The sequence below is a fragment of the Takifugu rubripes genome, chromosome 6, assembly GCF_901000725.2.
Source record: "Takifugu rubripes chromosome 6, fTakRub1.2, whole genome shotgun sequence".
In the NCBI taxonomy this organism is placed as follows: Eukaryota; Metazoa; Chordata; class Actinopteri; order Tetraodontiformes; family Tetraodontidae; genus Takifugu; species Takifugu rubripes.
This window is the reverse complement of record NC_042290.1, coordinates 8,448,914-8,467,363: the sequence shown is the minus strand read 5'-3', so window position 1 is coordinate 8,467,363 and position 18,450 is coordinate 8,448,914. Positions and strand designations below refer to the sequence as shown.

Here is an 18,450-nt window from a genome sequence, read left to right as displayed (position 1 = left end):
CTCATTTCTGAAGGTAGCTCAATTAAAGGCTCCACATAAAGGTAAATTTGTGTTACTAAGGAATAAAAACGGTCATGTTTGCTTATTTCTGAATAAACGTAATAAATCATTAAAAATAAGTCTTATTTAAAAAAAATAAACATTTTCCTTGAAGCAGAAACGAGTCTGGGTTTTTATGGGCGACGTTAACTATTCAACATCACACTGTCAACACGATGAATCAGACACACGCGGAATGAGACCCAACCTCCCTTTATTTTTCATTTAAAATAACATTTTCTGTTGCAACTGTTACACTTCAAAATCAAACTTTGTCTGTTTCCAGGGATACTTTTGTGTTTGAGTCAACCAGTACTGCACAATATATTACATCCAAAGGTAAAATATACACACATCGGCTCATTTCGCACGCACGCACACACACACACACACGCACACACACACAAATCGACTTCTGTGCTATAAAAGGTGCAGAAGTGGAGGAAAATTCCTCCAAATATTGCACAACATGGCAAGTTTGTGGCTCATAAAAGTGGCCCAAATGTAGAATAAGTTACGATTGATCATATAAAATGTTTCTCACACAACAGTTTTCTTTACACTGAATTAGGTGCTTGTGAGTATCACACACGAAATCAGGTAAATACACCAAATTTTCAAAAGAACTCGAGTCTTTGGTTTAACCTTTGACCAATGCAGATGCAAACTGACTGTACAAGAGCGTCTGAGGGAAAATTACAGTCAATGAATCAACCAAAGTCAGGCTAAATCCGCTTATTGTCTATCAGCAACGACCAAAGAGAGCTCAGAAGCTTGTGTGAAAGTCAGATCACGGGGCAAAAAACGTCCAGGTTAGTGCAGATGTTTTAGTGTCTATAATGCACGAGGCCTCTTGGGAGTTATCTGTTTGCTAGCTTGCTCTTCTTGTTGGAGCGCGCAGCGGAAGGACTTGACTTTATCTGGAATGGGAGAGCATCAGGTTCTCAAAGACAGCTCCGTGCACACATGCCCTCGGAGATCGCACTTTACCTCTCAGCTCGGTCAGAATGTCGATCTTCAGGTCCAGGATGTGCTCCAGCTGAGTTGCATATATCTCGCTGTCGTAGTCCACCTCCTCGGTCATTTCCAAAAGCCTCTTCTCGTCCTCCAGCCAGAGGATCGACTCCTGCAAACAGAGAGACGCGCTTTCGAGTTCAGCCCAGAGGATGAGGCTAAATGGACCCTTTCAGAGCGGAGGGCAGCTGTTTGTGCACGTGCTTTCACACGCCTCTACCGCCGTTACCAGCATCCAGCTGCACCTTTGCCCCCGGGCCTCACCCCAAACACGGCCCTGTGGTCCTCCAGAACCTGCTCCTCCATCTCCACCAGCTGGGAGACGGCCTCGTGAAAACTGAAGAGCTGCGGCGACACCTCTTCTTCCTGCGGGAGACACGAGCGGGCCTTTACACGGCAGCACTGGACACGGCGGCCGCCACCTCGAGGTGGGCTGCTCGTCTTACGTTCTGCTCGCACAGCAGCTTCAGGTCGTCCCTCTGAGGAGAGCTCCCCACGTCCCGCTCCAGAACCTCCAGGTGGTTGGCGTGCCCTCGGTGGCGGGTGTCCATGGTTGCCGCCGGGTTGAGCGTGAGCTCCTTCACCCTGAGGACACACGAAACGTCCATCGGTGACACGTCCGCTGAAGACACAAAGGCCGGGACCTTTGATCTGAGCAAAAGCGAGGAGCGGCATGCTAGCTGTTAGTCGCATGCAACGTGCAGGCTTGTTGGCGGTGAGAAGGATCGGCGTGCTGACAGAGGGACTCCGTGCACACGTGAGGGGAAACAACACTCGGGTACAGAAACGGCAGGTGAAAGATCAAGACTGATGGAGGCGGCGACTTCTGGGAGAAATGGTTTGTTAGCGGTGGGTGCGAGCGCAGCGCTAGCATGGCGGTGACTGATGACGCGCACGGAGGACGGACGTGGTAGGAAGTGTTCGTACTCGTAAGAAGGTGAGAGCTCAGAGCGACCCCCTCCTCCCCCACTCTGGGAGAAGGGAATGTCTGAGGGACTTATCCCAAACTCCTTGACTCTGCAAACATGGTGGGAGACAGACAGGAGAGGAACGTGTTACGTTGGGCGACTCAGCGAATTCTTTCGGCAGAAACGCGTGAAGGAAGATTATCTGGGACACAAATCTAACCAGCGGGAGTAAATTAACATGACGACTTTATAATTCTCCTATTTTTATGAGTGTAATTCCCTTTTTAGCATAAATACTGTGCAATTCTTTACCGGTTAGCATATCTCAACGTGTTCAAGGTGTTTTCGCATGATCCCATTCCAGGAGAGATGGTTGCAATCTGTGTAGCAAAGCTCAGTTATTTATTTATCTCCATCTCTGGTGTGTGACGCCCCCCCCGGACGTGTGTCTCACCATGCACGTTCGCGAGTTCTCTCCGATGAAGGAGTCCCTCAGGACCTGGGTCAACTTGCTGGCTCTGAACGGAGTGTGAGGCTTGTTCCGGCCCAGAGCGCGAATACACTCCTGGAGGACGAGGAGAGGGACCGGAACAGTGTGACAGACCCACCTGCTCACCATTCAAACCTTCTTCCTGACACATTTGGGTTCGGAACCCCGTGCTGGCGGGTGGTTCTGCCTTTACCTTGAGTGCTAACAGGCTCTTGTTGATCTCAGCTCCCTCCAGGCGCGTCTGGCGGTCAGCGCTGGACGTGTCCGCCCCCCTCTCGTTACCGGCCAGGTCGATCAGGGAGAACTTCCCGTGCATTTTCCCCCGCCGCCGCAGGATGATCTGGAACACGGCGTGGCTCCGAGAGGAGTGGGCGTTAGCGGCGGTCTGGCCAGACGTCCTGCAGGGGGGGGGGGGGGGGGGGGGACGAAGAGGCAAAAGAGTCAAGGTCGTTCCCGGGGACAATCCCGGTGCTGCGGTTTCACCTGCAGCTGTTTCCCACTTCGATGAGCTTCAGGACGTCCTCGGTGCACTTCACCTCCCTCTCCTGCAGGCCCACCACCTGCACCTGCTGCTTCCCGTCCTCCAGCACCCGCAGCTTGGCTTTCCGGTTGAGCAGGTCGAACACCTGGAAACGCAAAAGCGAACCTTGAGACGCGAACGCTCCCGATCCCGGCGCAGGGGCCCTGTGTGGAGACACTCGCCTTCCCGCTGTAAATCTCAAAAAAGGTTGCAAAGACTTGGAGATCCAGCTTCTTGTAATGCGGCTTGTTGAGCATGAGGAACACGTCCCTGGCTGCACAGAGAACAGGGGGTTAACTTCTCTCAGCTGGAATCAGCAGCAGTGAGGAGAGGAAGGAGTGATGCTGACCAGCCAGTGCATAGATCCCTTTGGAACAGTCCTGGTTCTTTCCTGAAAAGTCGCCTCCCATCGTCTAAAAATCCAACAACGATTAGAAGAGAGGGCCCCACAAACACGGGCTCAAGTCAGAATTACGGATCTCTCACGTGTGTTTTCCCGCTCCCGGTTTGTCCGTAGGCGAAGCACGTCGCCATCCCCCGGTCAAAGATGGTCTCCACCAGCGGCTGGGCGGTGAACCTGCAGGCAGGCGGGCGGAGAAATAAGCAGCGTCCAGATGCTCACGTCACAATATCGGAATATTCTTTTGTTCCTAATACTGGTTTGGTCAGAGCTCACCTGTAAACCATTTCATTGGTGGTGTTCTCATCAAAGGCGTAATCAAACCTGAAGGTCTGGTTCTCCAGGTACCGGGTCAGGTCCACTTTCTGTTTGGGCTCATGGACCATGACTACGTCTTTACTGGGAATGGTGATCACGTCTAATTCCTTCATGGAGGACTCTGCGGGGACGCGGAGCAGCGATGAACACACACACGCGGGCTGAGCAGACGCACATTCGGTGTTTCTGACCTTTTTTGTTGAGCGGACGTGCACGTACGCACACGCATATTCTGTGCTCTTCGATCTGGGGAGAGAAATTTTACTCGATTAGAGTTTAAATGACACCAAAAGGAACCTATTTCGACCTTGAGCTCGCGAATATAAAGTTGCGGCGCCGTTGCCATGGAGACAGCAAGAGAAAGACACCCCGAGAGCAGACTCACCGCATCGTTGCCAGTCAGGGGCCTGTAGTCCAAACTGGCTCGGAAATCTCTGATCATACACATGATCTCATAGTTTGGCACATTAACATCCACTTCCTGTAAAGCAAAGCAGGGAAATGTGTCGACCGTAGCGAGTGGCAACCCCTCCATCCCAGCATAAACAGTCCGTAGCGAGTGGTAACCCCTCCATCCCAGCATAAACAGTCCTCACTTGGGCCTTTTTCTCTCTCAGCTCTTGTTGCTGGAGGCGCCTCTTCTCTCGTTTCTCCTGCAGCTTCTCCACCTCCTTCACACAGTTGGATTTCTTTCGAGCTGCAAAGGAGCGAGCGACAGTCAACAGTCCAAGGTTCTTATTATGGGCTGTACTTCCGGGGCCTGTTGAACAGACCGATGATGGTGCTGCAGCCAGTCCACGTTACCATTAGTTACCACCATCCATCGAGACACTGATGAGACTGTGGACAGCTCCAGTGAAAGAGCCTTTGACAGACCCGCAGCTGCATGTGTGTGTGTGTGTGTGTGTGTGTGTGTGTGTGTATGGGGGGGGCATGACGTCACACTCCACTAGAAAACAACAGCACACCAAACCGCAGATACACCATCACACAAAAGCAACGTTAGGCCAACTGAGGTACCATTCTGCTGCTGAATCAGGGTCTGGTTGAAGGCAGCCGGGGGTGGGATGGACGGCGCGGGGGGGTCCAGGTGTTGGCTGTGCTGGCTGGGACGGGGCCGGGTGGTTCCCACGGCTGCAGCTGAGAGAAAAATCACACTGGTGAAGAGCGACAGTCGGCCGTCCCCGTCCGTGTCTGTGAGCTCTCATTCAGAGATCCAACTCCTCCTCACACAGGTCAGAGAAGAACCTTGCTGAGCTCACACACACACACACACACACTCACACACACACCTCTGTTCTCACGCGGAGCATTCTCGGGTTTGGGGATCGCTGTGACCCGTTTGCTCTGGAAAATAGAAGACACTGGTCAGTTGGTCCCCGTTTGTGGCAGCGCCTCTGGTTCAAAGGAGGACGGAATAATTATCATATCTTTGTTCAGGAAAAGTGCATTTTGAATGTTTTACATCAGCAAAGGGGGAGCTTACGTGGCTATATTATCCTTCTGTCACAGGGGCCTCATTAATTAGAATTTTAGATTTACATTAAGAGCACAAGGACGTTAGTGGTGAATAACTGATGATGCAGAATGACTATTGTTATTTTAATTGAAGTGCTTACAATACACCTGCATCTCAAACTGTATGGTTAATACATAATTCAATAACAATACATGCAGGCACAACATGCTAAAATAGCGTGCTATATTAGCAAACAGACGGGAGCAGAACCAGACCTTTGGAAGTTTGCTGGTTTTGGCAAAATTGGAGGAAGGACCCTCAGGACTGGGTATCTCCTCATCTGGAGCAACATCTGGATTCAAGGCAAAGACGCTCTCCAAATCGATCTGAAGCAGAGACAACGCAGATTCATTCCATTCAGTCGGCACAAATATTTGGCTTCTATATTTAAGGTTTGTGCGCCCAGAAACTTCCGATTTATTTATTAACAGCTAATCATGAGCGAAATGGTGAGCACATCTGTTTCTGGAACAATGCAAGATCACGTCATGCCTCTTTTCCTTTGGTGTCTCCACTCTCGATCCACTCGACGGTCACGCTCTCGTTGTCTGCGTGCAGCGACGTGACCATGGCTTGGTGTATCCGTCCTACAGAGAAAAAGAGAGTGATGCCAGGCCTCTGTGGAACGGGGTGCGCTGCCGTGACCCAACACATGAAATCATCAAACAGGCCCCAAGACGAACAAGGTTCAGACACAGGTCACATCCCACAGGGAGGACATTTGATCCCTGCAGGGAGAGGATCCCTAAAACAGAGATCCTGAGATGCTACTGGGTGTGGCTCCTGGTGGACGGTGATCAAGAGCCTGTCACTTCCTTATTTACACCTTTGTTGCGTTCACGGACTGCCCGCTTTTTCTCCGGGTGGTCCCTCTGCCCTCCAAACACAGATGTTACATTTATGGAGCACTAATGACTGTTCTTCCCAGTAAGTGAGGGGCAACCATGCTGTCAGCCAGCAGCCCGTCATTTCCAGCCAAGGGCCGGATGAGGCGGCGCAGGTTGGCTCGGCTCCCGACACCGGAGGGGGTTCGGCCGTGATGCCTGCGAGGGGCAGCAGCCGCCGCAGGAGCTGCGGGGCGGAGCAGGTGGCATTTTTGGGGCGGGTAAGCGGCACCGGCGGACGGGGCCGCCTGTCTGCTCCCCGCGGTCGGGCCGCGTTGAGCGACAGTCGACGGGGAGAAGAACATCACTTGCTCAAGGGTTCCAAGGCCGACGTGCCGCTGTTTTAATGAAAGATCCATGACGTGATGTAGCACTTGGTAGCTAACGTTAGCTTCTCTCATTTATAGGGATGGAGAGCGGCGTGTGTGCGTGTGTGTCGGTGCGTGCGCGCGCGTGCCGGTCTGTGTGCGCGTGTCGGGGATGCTAGCTACATACCGTCGCTGCGTTTGATCTCCACGTAAGTACCGACGGAGATTTTCCCAAAAATGCCGGCCATCTTCTCAGCTCGTGCCGTGTATTTCTCAAATGCGTGCGCGCGTGCTGAGCCTGCGGATCGCGAGGTCACTGGCAGGAGGAGAGGAGTCAGTGCGCATGCGCGGGTGGTGTCAAGACGCCTGCGTGACGGGAGAGTCCTCATCCCGCAATTCCAAGAGGAATCGTGCGGCTGATGTCACAAATCTCTGCGCAAACATGCATAGACACATATTAAATAATATTATACAGTATTAGTGTATCGTAATGTTTTATTACTCTTTAAATGTTAGATGATGTTTGGATATAGTTAAGGCCAGGCCGTAAAGAGAATAAGGTTCAATTGTAAGGACTTTAAAGCACGAGAATAAATCATTTATTGACACGGAATTCATTCTGTTCGGGTCCTCGAATTGTGGAATCGATTTCCACTGCATTCGCGCTGCTATAAAGTCCGAGTCTTTTGAGATTCTTGTCAGAGAACGAGGGTGAGATTATTGATGATGTCGCAAAATTAGTTTAAAAATGGCCCTTCCAGGCTTCGCCTCCTACAGACCACAATTTGATTTACTCAACAATGTTTGCAACGTTTCAGAAGTAGAGCAAGTTTAAGATCTTTAAGTGTTGGAATGTCATATGACATGGAAATGGTTTGAATTTTAGGTTAAAAAGCTGGCCATGATGTGAATAACATTTATGAACATGAAAGTATGTGATCTTTTAATTCCAGCTATATTATTAGAGTTCCATAAACATGGATTACCGGAAGCTGCGGTTTCATCCCCCTTGTCGCCATCTACTGACGCTCTAGTGTAATTACATCAAATTGTAAACTGATCTGTTTGATCAATTTAATCAGAAATATCTTCAGTCTTCTCCAGAGGAACATATTGATAACACAAAGCTGCTCTGAAACAGTTAAAAAAGAAAATATTAAGCAAATTAGAATCCTTTACAAGAAGTGTAAACAATAAAATGATCTCTTCTTTTTAGCGAGTTAGAAAGGAAGTCTCATCTATCTATATGTTGATGATCCTGTTACTTGAAGTAGCATAAGTGCCCTTAATTGTGCATTTTCCCCCAGCAGTAACGGATCAGTGCACCTCCTCCTGCCGTGTTGGTGCATTTTTGACAAGTATAATTCTGCTAATTAATAATCACTGCCATATCTGAAGGAGCAGGTCTGTGAGGTCCGAATGGAGCCCCACGAGGCTGAAGGAAGCAATCAAATTAAGCCCTCTTTTACAATTTCATTTCCATGAAGGATCCCCCCCTGGTCTCCGGCACACACGGGGCCCTTAGTCCTGTTCACTGGAGCTGCAACATCCCCCCAGGGTCTCCCTGGCTGTGAGACAGAAGTTCTGCTCGTCATTAATCTCAAACATCGCTCTTACACACACACTAAAACTATTGAACTCGGGGGCACAATTTACTTGTTTTGATCACAGAGTTCAAATCAAGATCAAATGAGATCATTTAGAATTCATGTGAGGGTCTGTATTTAGGTTACAACACAGAGCTACTTGTCAGGGAACAGACCCCAAGTCTTTAATTGGAGCAGCTGAAGGAGGAGGAGGAGGAGGAGGAGGAGGAGGAAGATGCAATATGGGTGAGACAAGCAAGACCTCTCCGAGGATAAGGTGCTTTACTTTGAAGTGCGTGCCCCCACCCCAGTCCTTCGTGTTTGCCCATTATTTTTTCATGGGCTGGTTCCCGGTGTCTGAGCCGAACCTTTGGGCCCAGGAGAGTTGAGCTCCGGGGGACCAGGAAGGAGACGTGTGTGTTTTATCAGCTCAGCTGTCAGCGAGGACTGACATCAGAAATGTTCCCTCAAACCCAGGCGACACCTCCACACTTGGAGGCTGTTTCATTGTGATCCGGCTGACAGGTGCATGGCAGCCAGTCGGCTCATGTGGAGCCCGTTTCTGTTCCGTCTGTTCACCCGGAATTTTCGCCTCCTCCTGCCTGTTTTTCTCTCTTTATATCAAATAATCGTCAAAGTGAAGATCTGTGAAATCATCTCTGCGGCAGACACCCTTAAACAGCATTGGATCATCTTATAAGCCCTTTTTCGTCCACACTGATTTCAATCAAAGTGTTTTTGTACAAGAAATCTAAAAAATATATGTAATAAATAAAGCAGAAAATGTTTTAAGCCTCTGTTGAATCAGATGTGGCAATTTAACTAACATGAACCTGAGATATTGTGGGGGGCTTTGGTGCATCCATCCTTCCTAAAACAGAGTAAATATTATGAAAATACCCCATGTAATCAGTTCTTTCTCATTTATTTATTTAATAGGTGAAATCTATGCATATTTAAATGCTCCAATTTAATTTAACAGTACGTTCCTGCCTTGCAGGTGAACCCTTCCGTCCATCAGGCCCAGAACCTCAACATGGACCCGTCAGCTTTACGTGGGGCTGCAGTCATAGAATTTCCCCATTTTTGACATCTGAGTGAAAGTGACACCCTGTCACACGAGATTCCTGCTGTTTTAAATGGGATTCTATTGATTTGCTGCCAGCGCTCCCATTATCTGTGACACGTTGCCTTCCCAGGACGACACAGCCATTATTGCCTATTCAGATCTGCCATTAATGGAGCAATTCATTTTTTCCAGCGACAATACCGCTGCCCTTCCTTTGAAATGAGCTCATATTTGCAGGAGAGGAGACGCTGTGATGCTCCAGATTGTGACAAATTGACAGCTGAGCCAGGAGGAGAAACAAACGCATTTTATGGGCCTTCAGAATAAAATACACTGACGAGGTTAGGCCAAGTGTGGCATTATTATTTTAAAAATAAAATGTATTTATAGCATAATAATGTCTCCCCTTTTTTCATCTAAATGTCAGCTGGACCTTCATCAAGATCACAGAGGACTTTTCTGTTGACTTATATTTTCTTTGTTTTATTTTGAAGTGGCCTCGGAGTTAAATCCCGTCCAATAGTTAAATAAAAGCACCTGCTGAAGATAGTAGCAAATGTGACTTACGTGAACGTGCTAAAGCTTTCAGGGACATTACGTTGACCTCTGACACCATTTTACACATGAATTCTTAAAATACTATTAAAAATTGCTAAAAGGAGCAAATCTTCCAATGATATCAGAGCAGAGTGTCTGCTGACGCTGTCGGACCTGCACAGTATGGAATCAGAGATCTGTTAAAAACATTATTGTTGTTGGGAGCATCTCAAGGCCTCAATCCCGGAGGAGCCGTGTTGGATGGCCACATGAATTCTTTAGGTCTGTAGGTTGGCAGAGTCGCTGGGAGAAAATATATTTGCTATGAAATATGTATGTTGTATTGAGCAGAAAAATGTGTCGCCACAGCTGAGCTTCTTTCCGTGATTTGTCTTTTATGAAAAATGCACGTGCAGGACCCGGCTTCAGCTCGATTAGGGGGGAATCAAAGCGGGAGTGCTGGCAGAGGAATAATTCATCTTCATCGAGATGTGTTTGGTTTCCATGACGCTGAATAAAGTGGAAGAATCCTCTCTCACACTGGGAGCCTCCTCCATCATGGAGCTGCTGCAAATCTTCCACCGCCTTCACCCTGAAGACGGCGGAATAAATCAGTAATTACAGCAGAGAGCCGAGGGATGAAAACTTTAAAAAGTGAAATCCAAGGATGATGACGGACGCAGTTTTGGACGCCGGTGCCTCGGATCATCTTGGAAAGGGCAGATTTACAGTGCCGGCTTTCATCTTTACCTTCACTTTCACCTGAACTCCTGGAATCAATCAGCACAATTAGTTTCCCAGCAGATTTGGAGCATGGAACGGCCTCGTGGCTGCAGAGTTTAATCCTCACAACGCTGATCATTCCAGCCAGGATCTGAGAGCCCAGCGCTGCATTTACAGTGTGACACCAGAGGGGGGCGCTGCCACAGCCGCTGCAGCTCTGGGGAGGCTGAGGCCTCTCTGTCCGTCTGTCCTTCCATCCTCTGAGCAAGTATCCCCTCAAGTCTCTTCAACCACTCTCAGTCCTGCCTTAGAACCTCCGCACGGCGCCCAAAATATCCGGATCTCTGCAGGAACTTTGACAACGTTGCTGCTTTGTTTATAACAGCGCGTCAACAACAACAAGGGCAACAAGGCTTCCGCAGCCACCGCTGGCCTGATGCAGCGAGATCAGCCGACCACGGTGGAACCCCCCCCCCCCCCCACAACCACAAACACGACTAATCGCAGCTCCCGGGAGCCCGATCTGGTTCCCCGTTTCCGCTCTTTTTAACTCGACTCCACGAAGGCAGATCTAAACTGACGTGGGGTTGAGTGATGTCGCAGCGGGGTTTTATCAGCACATAAAGGGTGTTTGATCGCGACAACGGGCGGAAGCGTCTGACGCCGGCAGCGGCTGCGGATGAGCGCCGGGCAGCCTGATTTACCCTCATGTAAAAACAGCACCGTGAAACGAATCCTCATGACTCTCATCACACTAAAAGCATTCGGTTGCAGCAAATGGAGCAGCGCACTGTCAACTCTGACGAATGTACCGTGCTCTGCCCCCCCCCCCCCACCCCTGCATCGCTGCAGCAGCTCACATTAAAGCAACGAACGCGTCGCAACGACCGGAGAGATCCGGATCTCACAGCTGGGAAACTTCAGCTTGCTGCTTGTTCGTGTTGCCTAAAGTCGATGACGCGACCCTGGATCGCCCAGCGCCATGGAGACCGTCAGTGTCGCCAGCCCGCTGTTACTATGGGTTACCACGGACCTGGGCAGGATGCAGAACCCGCATAGATCTAAAGAAGCGCTGTTGGGGTGTGTTTACGGGAGGGGTCAGGAGCTGGCTGAAGGGTAACTGAGGGGCGGTGGTGGAAATAAACACAGGAGGGGGTTTATTTGGCTCCTCTGTGGAAACTTTGTGCGGATTTACCAAATTGAATTAAGGGATCAAGAGTTCTTAGCGCGATTTGTGTCCATCGACATTTTATGGGCTCTCCGGTTGACAATCGATGGCCTGAGTCTTCCCCTTCCACGGCTGTTTCTACAGTCCAGGCGAGTGTTGCTACACCCCCCCGGGACAGGTGTACACACACACACACACACACACACACACATGCCGGGAAGCCAACAAGGTGATCAGGATTCACCTCGTTCATATATTCTGCTCACACTTTAATGGAGAAGTCAGATGGGGGGGAGGGGAGGGGAGGTGGCACATTGTGCACAGCTGACCTGTAAATGTCAGGGAGGGGGTGGCACGTCATTGCCATGGAAACCCAGACCAAGAAATGTTTGACTTTGATCAGCGCTCGTTTATTGGACCGGGTGTGGGAAAACTCAAGGCTAAACTAAAACACGTGCACGGGCGTCACCAAAACAAGCTGGGACTGAAACGGAGCCGTGGGGCGGGCCCCCCGACCCCCACCCCCGGCACTATCACGGGTGTGAAACAGCAACTAATGCTGGAACAGGGAGGCGGAACGAAACCAGCAGTCACCAGTAAGGTCTCCTTCCCTCTTGGACTCCCACCTACGGCCCAGTTGTGTCTCCATGCTGACACTCCGGCCCAGAGAGCAATAACCTGCTCCGGAACACCGACATTTCCCACAGACGGAGAACCGAAAACTGGATATTACTGCATCTAATAGTGCACGGGTCCGTGTGTGCTATATGGACCCTTCTGTCTAGACACCCATTACCGGCCCCCACCTAAAACAGGGGGATCAATACCATCGCAGGGGGCCATAATAGCCCAATTACTGTTTGTAGGTTTGTCAATGGCGCCGTCTCTCAGGACGCCTGTGAAAGGCCACAGGAGCACCGTGTGTGAGGGTGAGGCCACACGACTGTAATAAGGTTGGGTGACATTTAAGACGAGCGGGCCACTGAGTTATGTGTTTATATAGTGAGTTTTAAAGAGAAATCACTATATAAACGCCACATCTGCGGGTTCTCTAGGTGTCCTGAGGGGTTTAATCCCCGAGAAGATGCAGAGTTTGATACCCTGACAAACCACAAACAATAGGGAGCGTTACTAGAGCAACGTCATCCAGGCTCAGTCTTTGGAGATGGAAATCTGGAATCTTTGGAAGCTCAGAGCCTCGTCAGGAAGCCGATTCCCGTTTCCCCAAGTCATATCAACCAGATTCATCTTAAGCTTGTCGCAGGGCGTTTGCACTGGGAATGCACCAGTACTGATAACAGCACTTTTGGAGAGGGCCTTCATACCTCTGGAGAAGTTACTGGGAAGGTGTGAAGGCCGGTTGATTTTGTCCCGTGTCATTAATGAATGTGGCGGAGCGTTTTTCTGCCCTCCATCCCTCATGTGGACCTTGTTCTATACCCTCCTCCTTCTTCAACTGAATGTGATGAATGGCTTCATGCAAAATACATAAATCAACAGCCGCACAACACACACACACACACACACCTCTGTACTAGAAGCATTTACAAAGATCCAACCAGAGCCATTGTGGATGTAACAGGACCAAAAACGTTCATAAGCAGGTAGGAATGACAGTGACGGGTTTTAAAGACCCGGGGTGGCCCCCCACCGATGGTCCGCTTCACTCTGAGGTCAGGGAAGCGTCCGATAGGAATCTATTTGGGATCATTACTCAAAGTCGGGGATGCTATCAGGGCCTTGATTGCAATAATGTGGACCATCCCTTCGGGGTTCTCTCTCCTTCATTCATATTCAACTCTTAAAATGTCCTATATCCATTACAAGCAACCAGTGTTGGTGTGTGAATATAGGGGCTGCCAATAAAATACAGCAGCTACTTTTATTCAGATATTATCACTCCATATATGGAAGATGTCTGCTGTGTTTTTGAGTAATTATATTACAGTTGGGTTAATGGAGTTATCACATTTCGCACAGTGTATAATCATTTACACAAATTTAAATCCTCGATGGATCTTCATGCCATCCTTTGACTCATTTGTACCCTAAAAGTAGCAGTCAAATCATATAAATGAGCGTGATGTCCTGCGGGTTAGGTGGTTCTGGAGGTTCTGCTGCAGTTCCCCATTCCAGTGTCGAAGGAGGCACCGGTTCCTTCACGATACAAACCTGTTTACCTCCGCTTTTCTTGGTGCTTGTTGCCCAATTTAAACCTGGGTCGCTTAGTTGTTGTTGTGTTCCTCTTCGCTGTCGCTAGCTCGATGCTAGCTCCAGGCTAGCATGTTGTCGTGGCGGGTGCTCGGATGACGTGACGTCGTCTTCACGGTGGCGAGTGTCCCCGTCCCGGTGCGCATTTTAAACTCACACTCGCTAAAAACAAAACTGAAATAGTGTGCTAATTTACATCTTTGAACAGATTTGGCCATCCTCCTTCCGTGTCCTAACTCTTCTTCTCGATCTAGAGCCAAGTCGTGTCACGTGAGTGGGGTCAAACGAGGTCAAACATAAGCGCGTGTGGAAAGGTGCGTTTGATTTGGGTTGGGGTACTCCCGTAGAGCAGCGCAAGTTTCGAGATGATGTGTTTCATTTCTGACCTGTAATGTCATTTTTGAGGTTATTTATAGCCAAGAGACAGTTCAGCCTTTGTAACACTAGACGGCGAAAGAGATGAAACATTTTCTTGTTTGATATATTTAATTTTAGCAATGCCACTACTTTTACATTTTATGACAGATGCTTTTTTTTAAAAAATCGTGGTAAATTGTCACACTGTAATGTTTTCAGTGTATGCTTTGTGAAACTATGATCAACACATGCCGAATTTTAGAATTGGAAGGACTGCAATAGCAGGTTGGGTTCGGGTTAGGTCTGAATAGGTAAACATTAACGTATCCATATGATCAGCAGCAGCTGGCTTATCTCCTCTTGGTTTGTGTTTGATTTGGGGCAGGAAGCATCTGTATGAGGCCACATGCTCAGAACCAGCCAACTAAACAAGCAAGAGGTAACATGAAGGGAGCAGAGATGATATATGCGAGGGACCTTCTGAATACCAGACGATTAATCGCATTATTTTGCTTTCCATAATTTTATTCATTTTGGGTTTAATTGTATACAACAGTCAGGCAACTGACACTGTTTTTTTCTGTGATTGGACTCATTGATGTTTATTCTACCATGCTAATATGACATTTATAGAGGTACATTTGACCGCATCATGAATTTTAATGCTAACTTTGATGCTAACAATGTCTTAAAGTACCGTGGTTGTCTTGGCAACATGTCCGACAGTGCTTTGTAAGTGGACCACTTCAGCACCTGCATGCACCTGTCTCTTTCCCCTCATGCAGCATCTTTTGCTTCACCTTTCTCCTGCCGTCAACCCCTGTCAACGTCCCCGCGCCCCCTGAGGACCGGCTTTGCTCGCAGCTTGAAACCCTCCAGGCTGCATGGATTTAGCAGCAGGGACAAACAAAGGGCAGGAGACAAGGGGAAATCAACACCGCGGCTCGCTCTCGTGGTCCAGATGGAGACGGAAAGCATGCCGCTGTCGCCTGCAGCCCGCAAAATAATTGCCGCCATTTAGCCGGGCGCGTGGAGGCTGTAAACGACCCGGGCGTTGAGACATATACACGGGTGGAGATATACAATATATACTGTAATTCACATGAATAATAGATAACACACTGCCACCGGCTCAAACGTGAACCCAGCATACTGATGAGACTGAAAAAGGCAATTAATTTCCGCTGTGCGCCGTGGTTTCACCGTGACTGCTAAGGCAGCATTAGCATCGGGGCGCATAAAACGGAGGAACTGCTATGGCTATGATCGAAGAGGTGATATCTGTGGTCGACCCGCCCACGTTTCACGCATCCTGCATCCGACGCCCTGGCGCTTCATGCACCATCATGCAAACCGTTCTGTGAATCCCACCGGATTTGGAGGCCGGGATGATCGAGACGGACAGTGGCGGCGTCGGTCCACCCAGAGGAACGTCACGTTTGATCACGTTTATGGCTCCAATCAGGGCTGCGGGACTTTCAGAATCATCTGAATGCTGCGAACTGCAGGTTCTAATTGTGCCTCCTGATGAGGAGAACCCAAGTCCTGTTCAGTTCTAACACAATGTGAATACTAATGTTCACTATTCACACACGCATCTGCTCGGATCGCTGAGCTACGACTGAAACAGAATAAAAGAATAGAATCTGAGCCACAAAGACAAGCTAATGCTGCTGTGTGTCCACATGACGGCTTTTGTTGGTGCTTCATCAAAGTTTTTAATGCTGGTGGAAGATTTGAACACAAGTGGCAAATCTTGTGACTTCTGTCTCATGTTTCCTCTTCCTGAGTCACTTCCTGTGGAGAATTTACCGCAAGGCCGTCATACTGAGAGTCTAATCCCGAGGCTGGCGATGCGCTGGTAAAAATGAAAGAGTGGTTATAATGTGGGGATATTAAAAAAAACGAGGGGCAAGAGCACGTCTGTGCCCCATCTCCTGCGTTTCCCTCTCAGGCTCTCGCCCAGTGGTGGATCTTCGGAGAGTCTGACGGGGTTTGAAGGGCTCCTGAGAGGGATTCTTTTTCTTTTCTCCTGCTCCTGCTGTCACCTTTGTCTTCTCCTCCGCCTTTCTCCTTCTCCGCATTTGACGAGCTGACACCAAAGCCTTGTTTCATCCCTGCTCCTCACGCTGCCGATGACACCTCACTCAGGTGGAGGAGCGCTCCTGACTGACACGTGCGGCTGACGAGGAGCCAGAGCCAGAAAGCCCCTCGTGTCTTAACCCGAGCTGGAGACGGGCGTCGGTGGAGGGGGAAAAGCACTATTCAAAGAAAGAAATACGAAGGAGGCGCATTGTTATGCTCTCGGCTGCAGCTCTAACGTCACATACACACTTTACAGTTGTAAAGGAGCGTTTAAATCACGGAAAACAGAAGATGAATTAAAGATGATGAATCCCTTTGTTAACGTTTGAGGGGTAAAAGTGTTGCAGGAAGGTCAAACGCAGCAGGGAGGAGGGGACTCTGATTATTCTGCTTCAACGAGGTGATTTTGAGTGAAATAAATCACGTTGCCTTGCACAAATGGCAGCTATTAATCATCTGACACGGATGATATGAAAGACACGGGAGACTTAATTAGGATTTAATTGTGATCCTTCGTCATAAATATCAATAAAAGCATCAACACCTGGAACGAAAATGAAAGTAAGCCAACATCTCGTCTGTAGCCTTCCTGAGATGAGGTAGCTGAACTTGAAAATATCCCATCCTTTTGTGCTTTAACCAGCTGGCGCCGGATCCTGAGGGGTCGCCGGTGTTTGGGTCCTGTTGGGTCTCAGTCTGAGTCCGACCGTCACCAAAAAACGCAGCTTTGATGCCGAAGCTTAACAATGAGTGTCGGAATTATGAAACCACAACCGAAGACGGCGGAGACAAAGAGCTCCCCGACCAGCAGCACTTGTTAATGCCAATCAGCAGGCGAAGAGGCCCACTCTGTTGCTAGGAGACGGGGAGGGAGGGAGGGAGGGGGGCACTGATTGGTCTGCAATCGCCGGTGTTACTGACCGTGAGTGAAATTACACAAATTTCCTCCTGGCAGTCGCCACCTTCAGGCCCAGCGACTGTATCCTAGCGATGAAACAGCTGTCGGAGGTGGCGGGAACATGGCGGAGCGAGAGAGCGCAGCCAGCTATCACGCCGGCGTCGACGCCCAATCAATAAATATCTCAGGGAGGGAACAGATCTTCGCCTAATTACAGCAGTTATTGAAATGGAAATTACCCTTTGAATGAATAAGGAGCTGTTCTATTGAAACCTGGCTTTGCCGTGCGGGGAAGGAAACATCTTTGTTGCAGACAGACGGCCTTTCAGGAAACGCTTAATTGCTATTGGTCGTTTCATTCCCCGTGACATTTATGAAAACTTTATGGACGGCGGCCGCTTCAGAGTGTGACATTTTGGAGTCCCTTTAAAGGTGGGAATGCGGAGGGTTTTGTTTTTTTCCCTCATCCGCCGAGGCTGTAAATGAAAACAGGCTCTCAGATGGCGGCTCGCGTTGGCACCGATGAAAGAGGGACGTGAGGGAGGAGGTGTTCTCATCCCGCCAGGAAAGGTCATAAACACGGGGCGATGGAGACACACGCCCGGTTCCAGGTGGAAGCTCTTTTCACAGGTTGTCGACGCTGCTGAAATGTTGAGCTAGCGAGGATCGACCGCAGCGAGGACGCAGGAGGAAGTGTGTTCGGCTCACGTTGGGGGCGCTGTCACTGGCTTCCATCCAGCTGTTGTTATTGTTCTCATCTGCAAACGTTTGTGAGAAGCCAAAGTCCCAATAGCAGGAACGCACACACACTTCGTGTCCCTCTTTGGCTCTAATTTCACAATCACATGAGCTTGGATGCTAAAAATGCAAAGCTGATGCATATTTGCTTCAAAGTGTCGTCACAAGGACTCAACAACAGTCCTCAGCAACGATGACCTTTCACCTGAATGTGACTATTTAACCTCAACTATGATGTCGGGTGTTTATTGTCTCCAAAATGAACTTTACTCTCAATCTCAAATCTTGTTCTTGCTTTTTTTGCGCTCCAGAAGGCCTCGTAAACACATGAACCGCCACACGCTAGCACGCGCTAGCACCTTCAAATACCAACGCTGGGAAGCTAATTTGGTTGCTGTGATTCTCAGGCCTCCCTGATTTGAAGGAATCTGCCGAGCGGCTGTAATCTGACATCAGATCTGCTGTTGGGGTTACTTGCGTTGAGGGGCAGGTGGACGGTTCTGCCTGCACTCAGAACACGGAGGTTCATTTGCATGCCGGATCAGATTATATATTCCAAGGACGAAGCCTGAGCGTGATGGATGTTTGCTGCAGTCACGTCATCTCCATCGAGTCCGTCGGAAAAAGATTCATCCTCATCGTTTGTTTTAACGCAGAAGGGAAACATTAAACATGTTA

General features: G+C 49.2%; 1 protein-coding gene across 3 annotated transcripts; it reads right to left on the bottom strand.

Annotated features, from left to right (window-relative positions):
* Positions 1–233: 233 nt before the first annotated feature.
* LOC101067162 (kinesin-like protein KIF2A) lies at positions 234–6,744 on the bottom strand. 3 transcript variants are annotated; one of them, XM_029837439.1, is made up of 21 exons: positions 6,588–6,744; positions 5,701–5,795; positions 5,424–5,534; positions 4,982–5,036; positions 4,710–4,829; positions 4,286–4,386; positions 4,075–4,170; positions 3,881–3,935; positions 3,648–3,810; positions 3,458–3,548; positions 3,321–3,384; positions 3,154–3,245; positions 2,935–3,077; positions 2,645–2,849; positions 2,416–2,526; positions 2,274–2,341; positions 1,981–2,070; positions 1,500–1,638; positions 1,318–1,419; positions 1,030–1,165; positions 234–959 (listed from the first exon to the last, which is right to left on the bottom strand). In XM_029837439.1, exons 1-21 carry the CDS (start codon positions 6,646–6,648, stop codon positions 874–876), a joined length of 2,184 nt encoding a protein of 727 aa, XP_029693299.1. In that variant the 5' UTR covers positions 6,649–6,744; the 3' UTR covers positions 234–873. The 3 variants fall into 3 exon arrangements, with proteins under 3 accessions (XP_029693299.1, XP_011603040.1, XP_011603041.2); XM_011604738.2 differs by lacking the exon at positions 1,981–2,070; XM_011604739.2 differs by lacking the exons at positions 1,981–2,070; positions 2,274–2,341.
* Between the last annotated feature and the right edge of the window lie 11,706 nt (positions 6,745–18,450).

Coding starts and splice junctions, on each gene's coding strand:
- LOC101067162 (XM_029837439.1), bottom strand. CDS start 6,648: ATGGCCGGCATTTTTGGGAAAATCTCCGTCGGTACTTACGTGGAGATC. Junction 3,811..3,880: donor ACGTCCGCTCAACAAAAAAG/GTCAGAAACACC, acceptor GCGTCCCCGCAG/AGTCCTCCATGAAGGAATTA. Junction 2,342..2,415: donor AGAACTCGCGAACGTGCATG/GTGAGACACACG, acceptor TTTGCTACACAG/ATTGCAACCATCTCTCCTGG.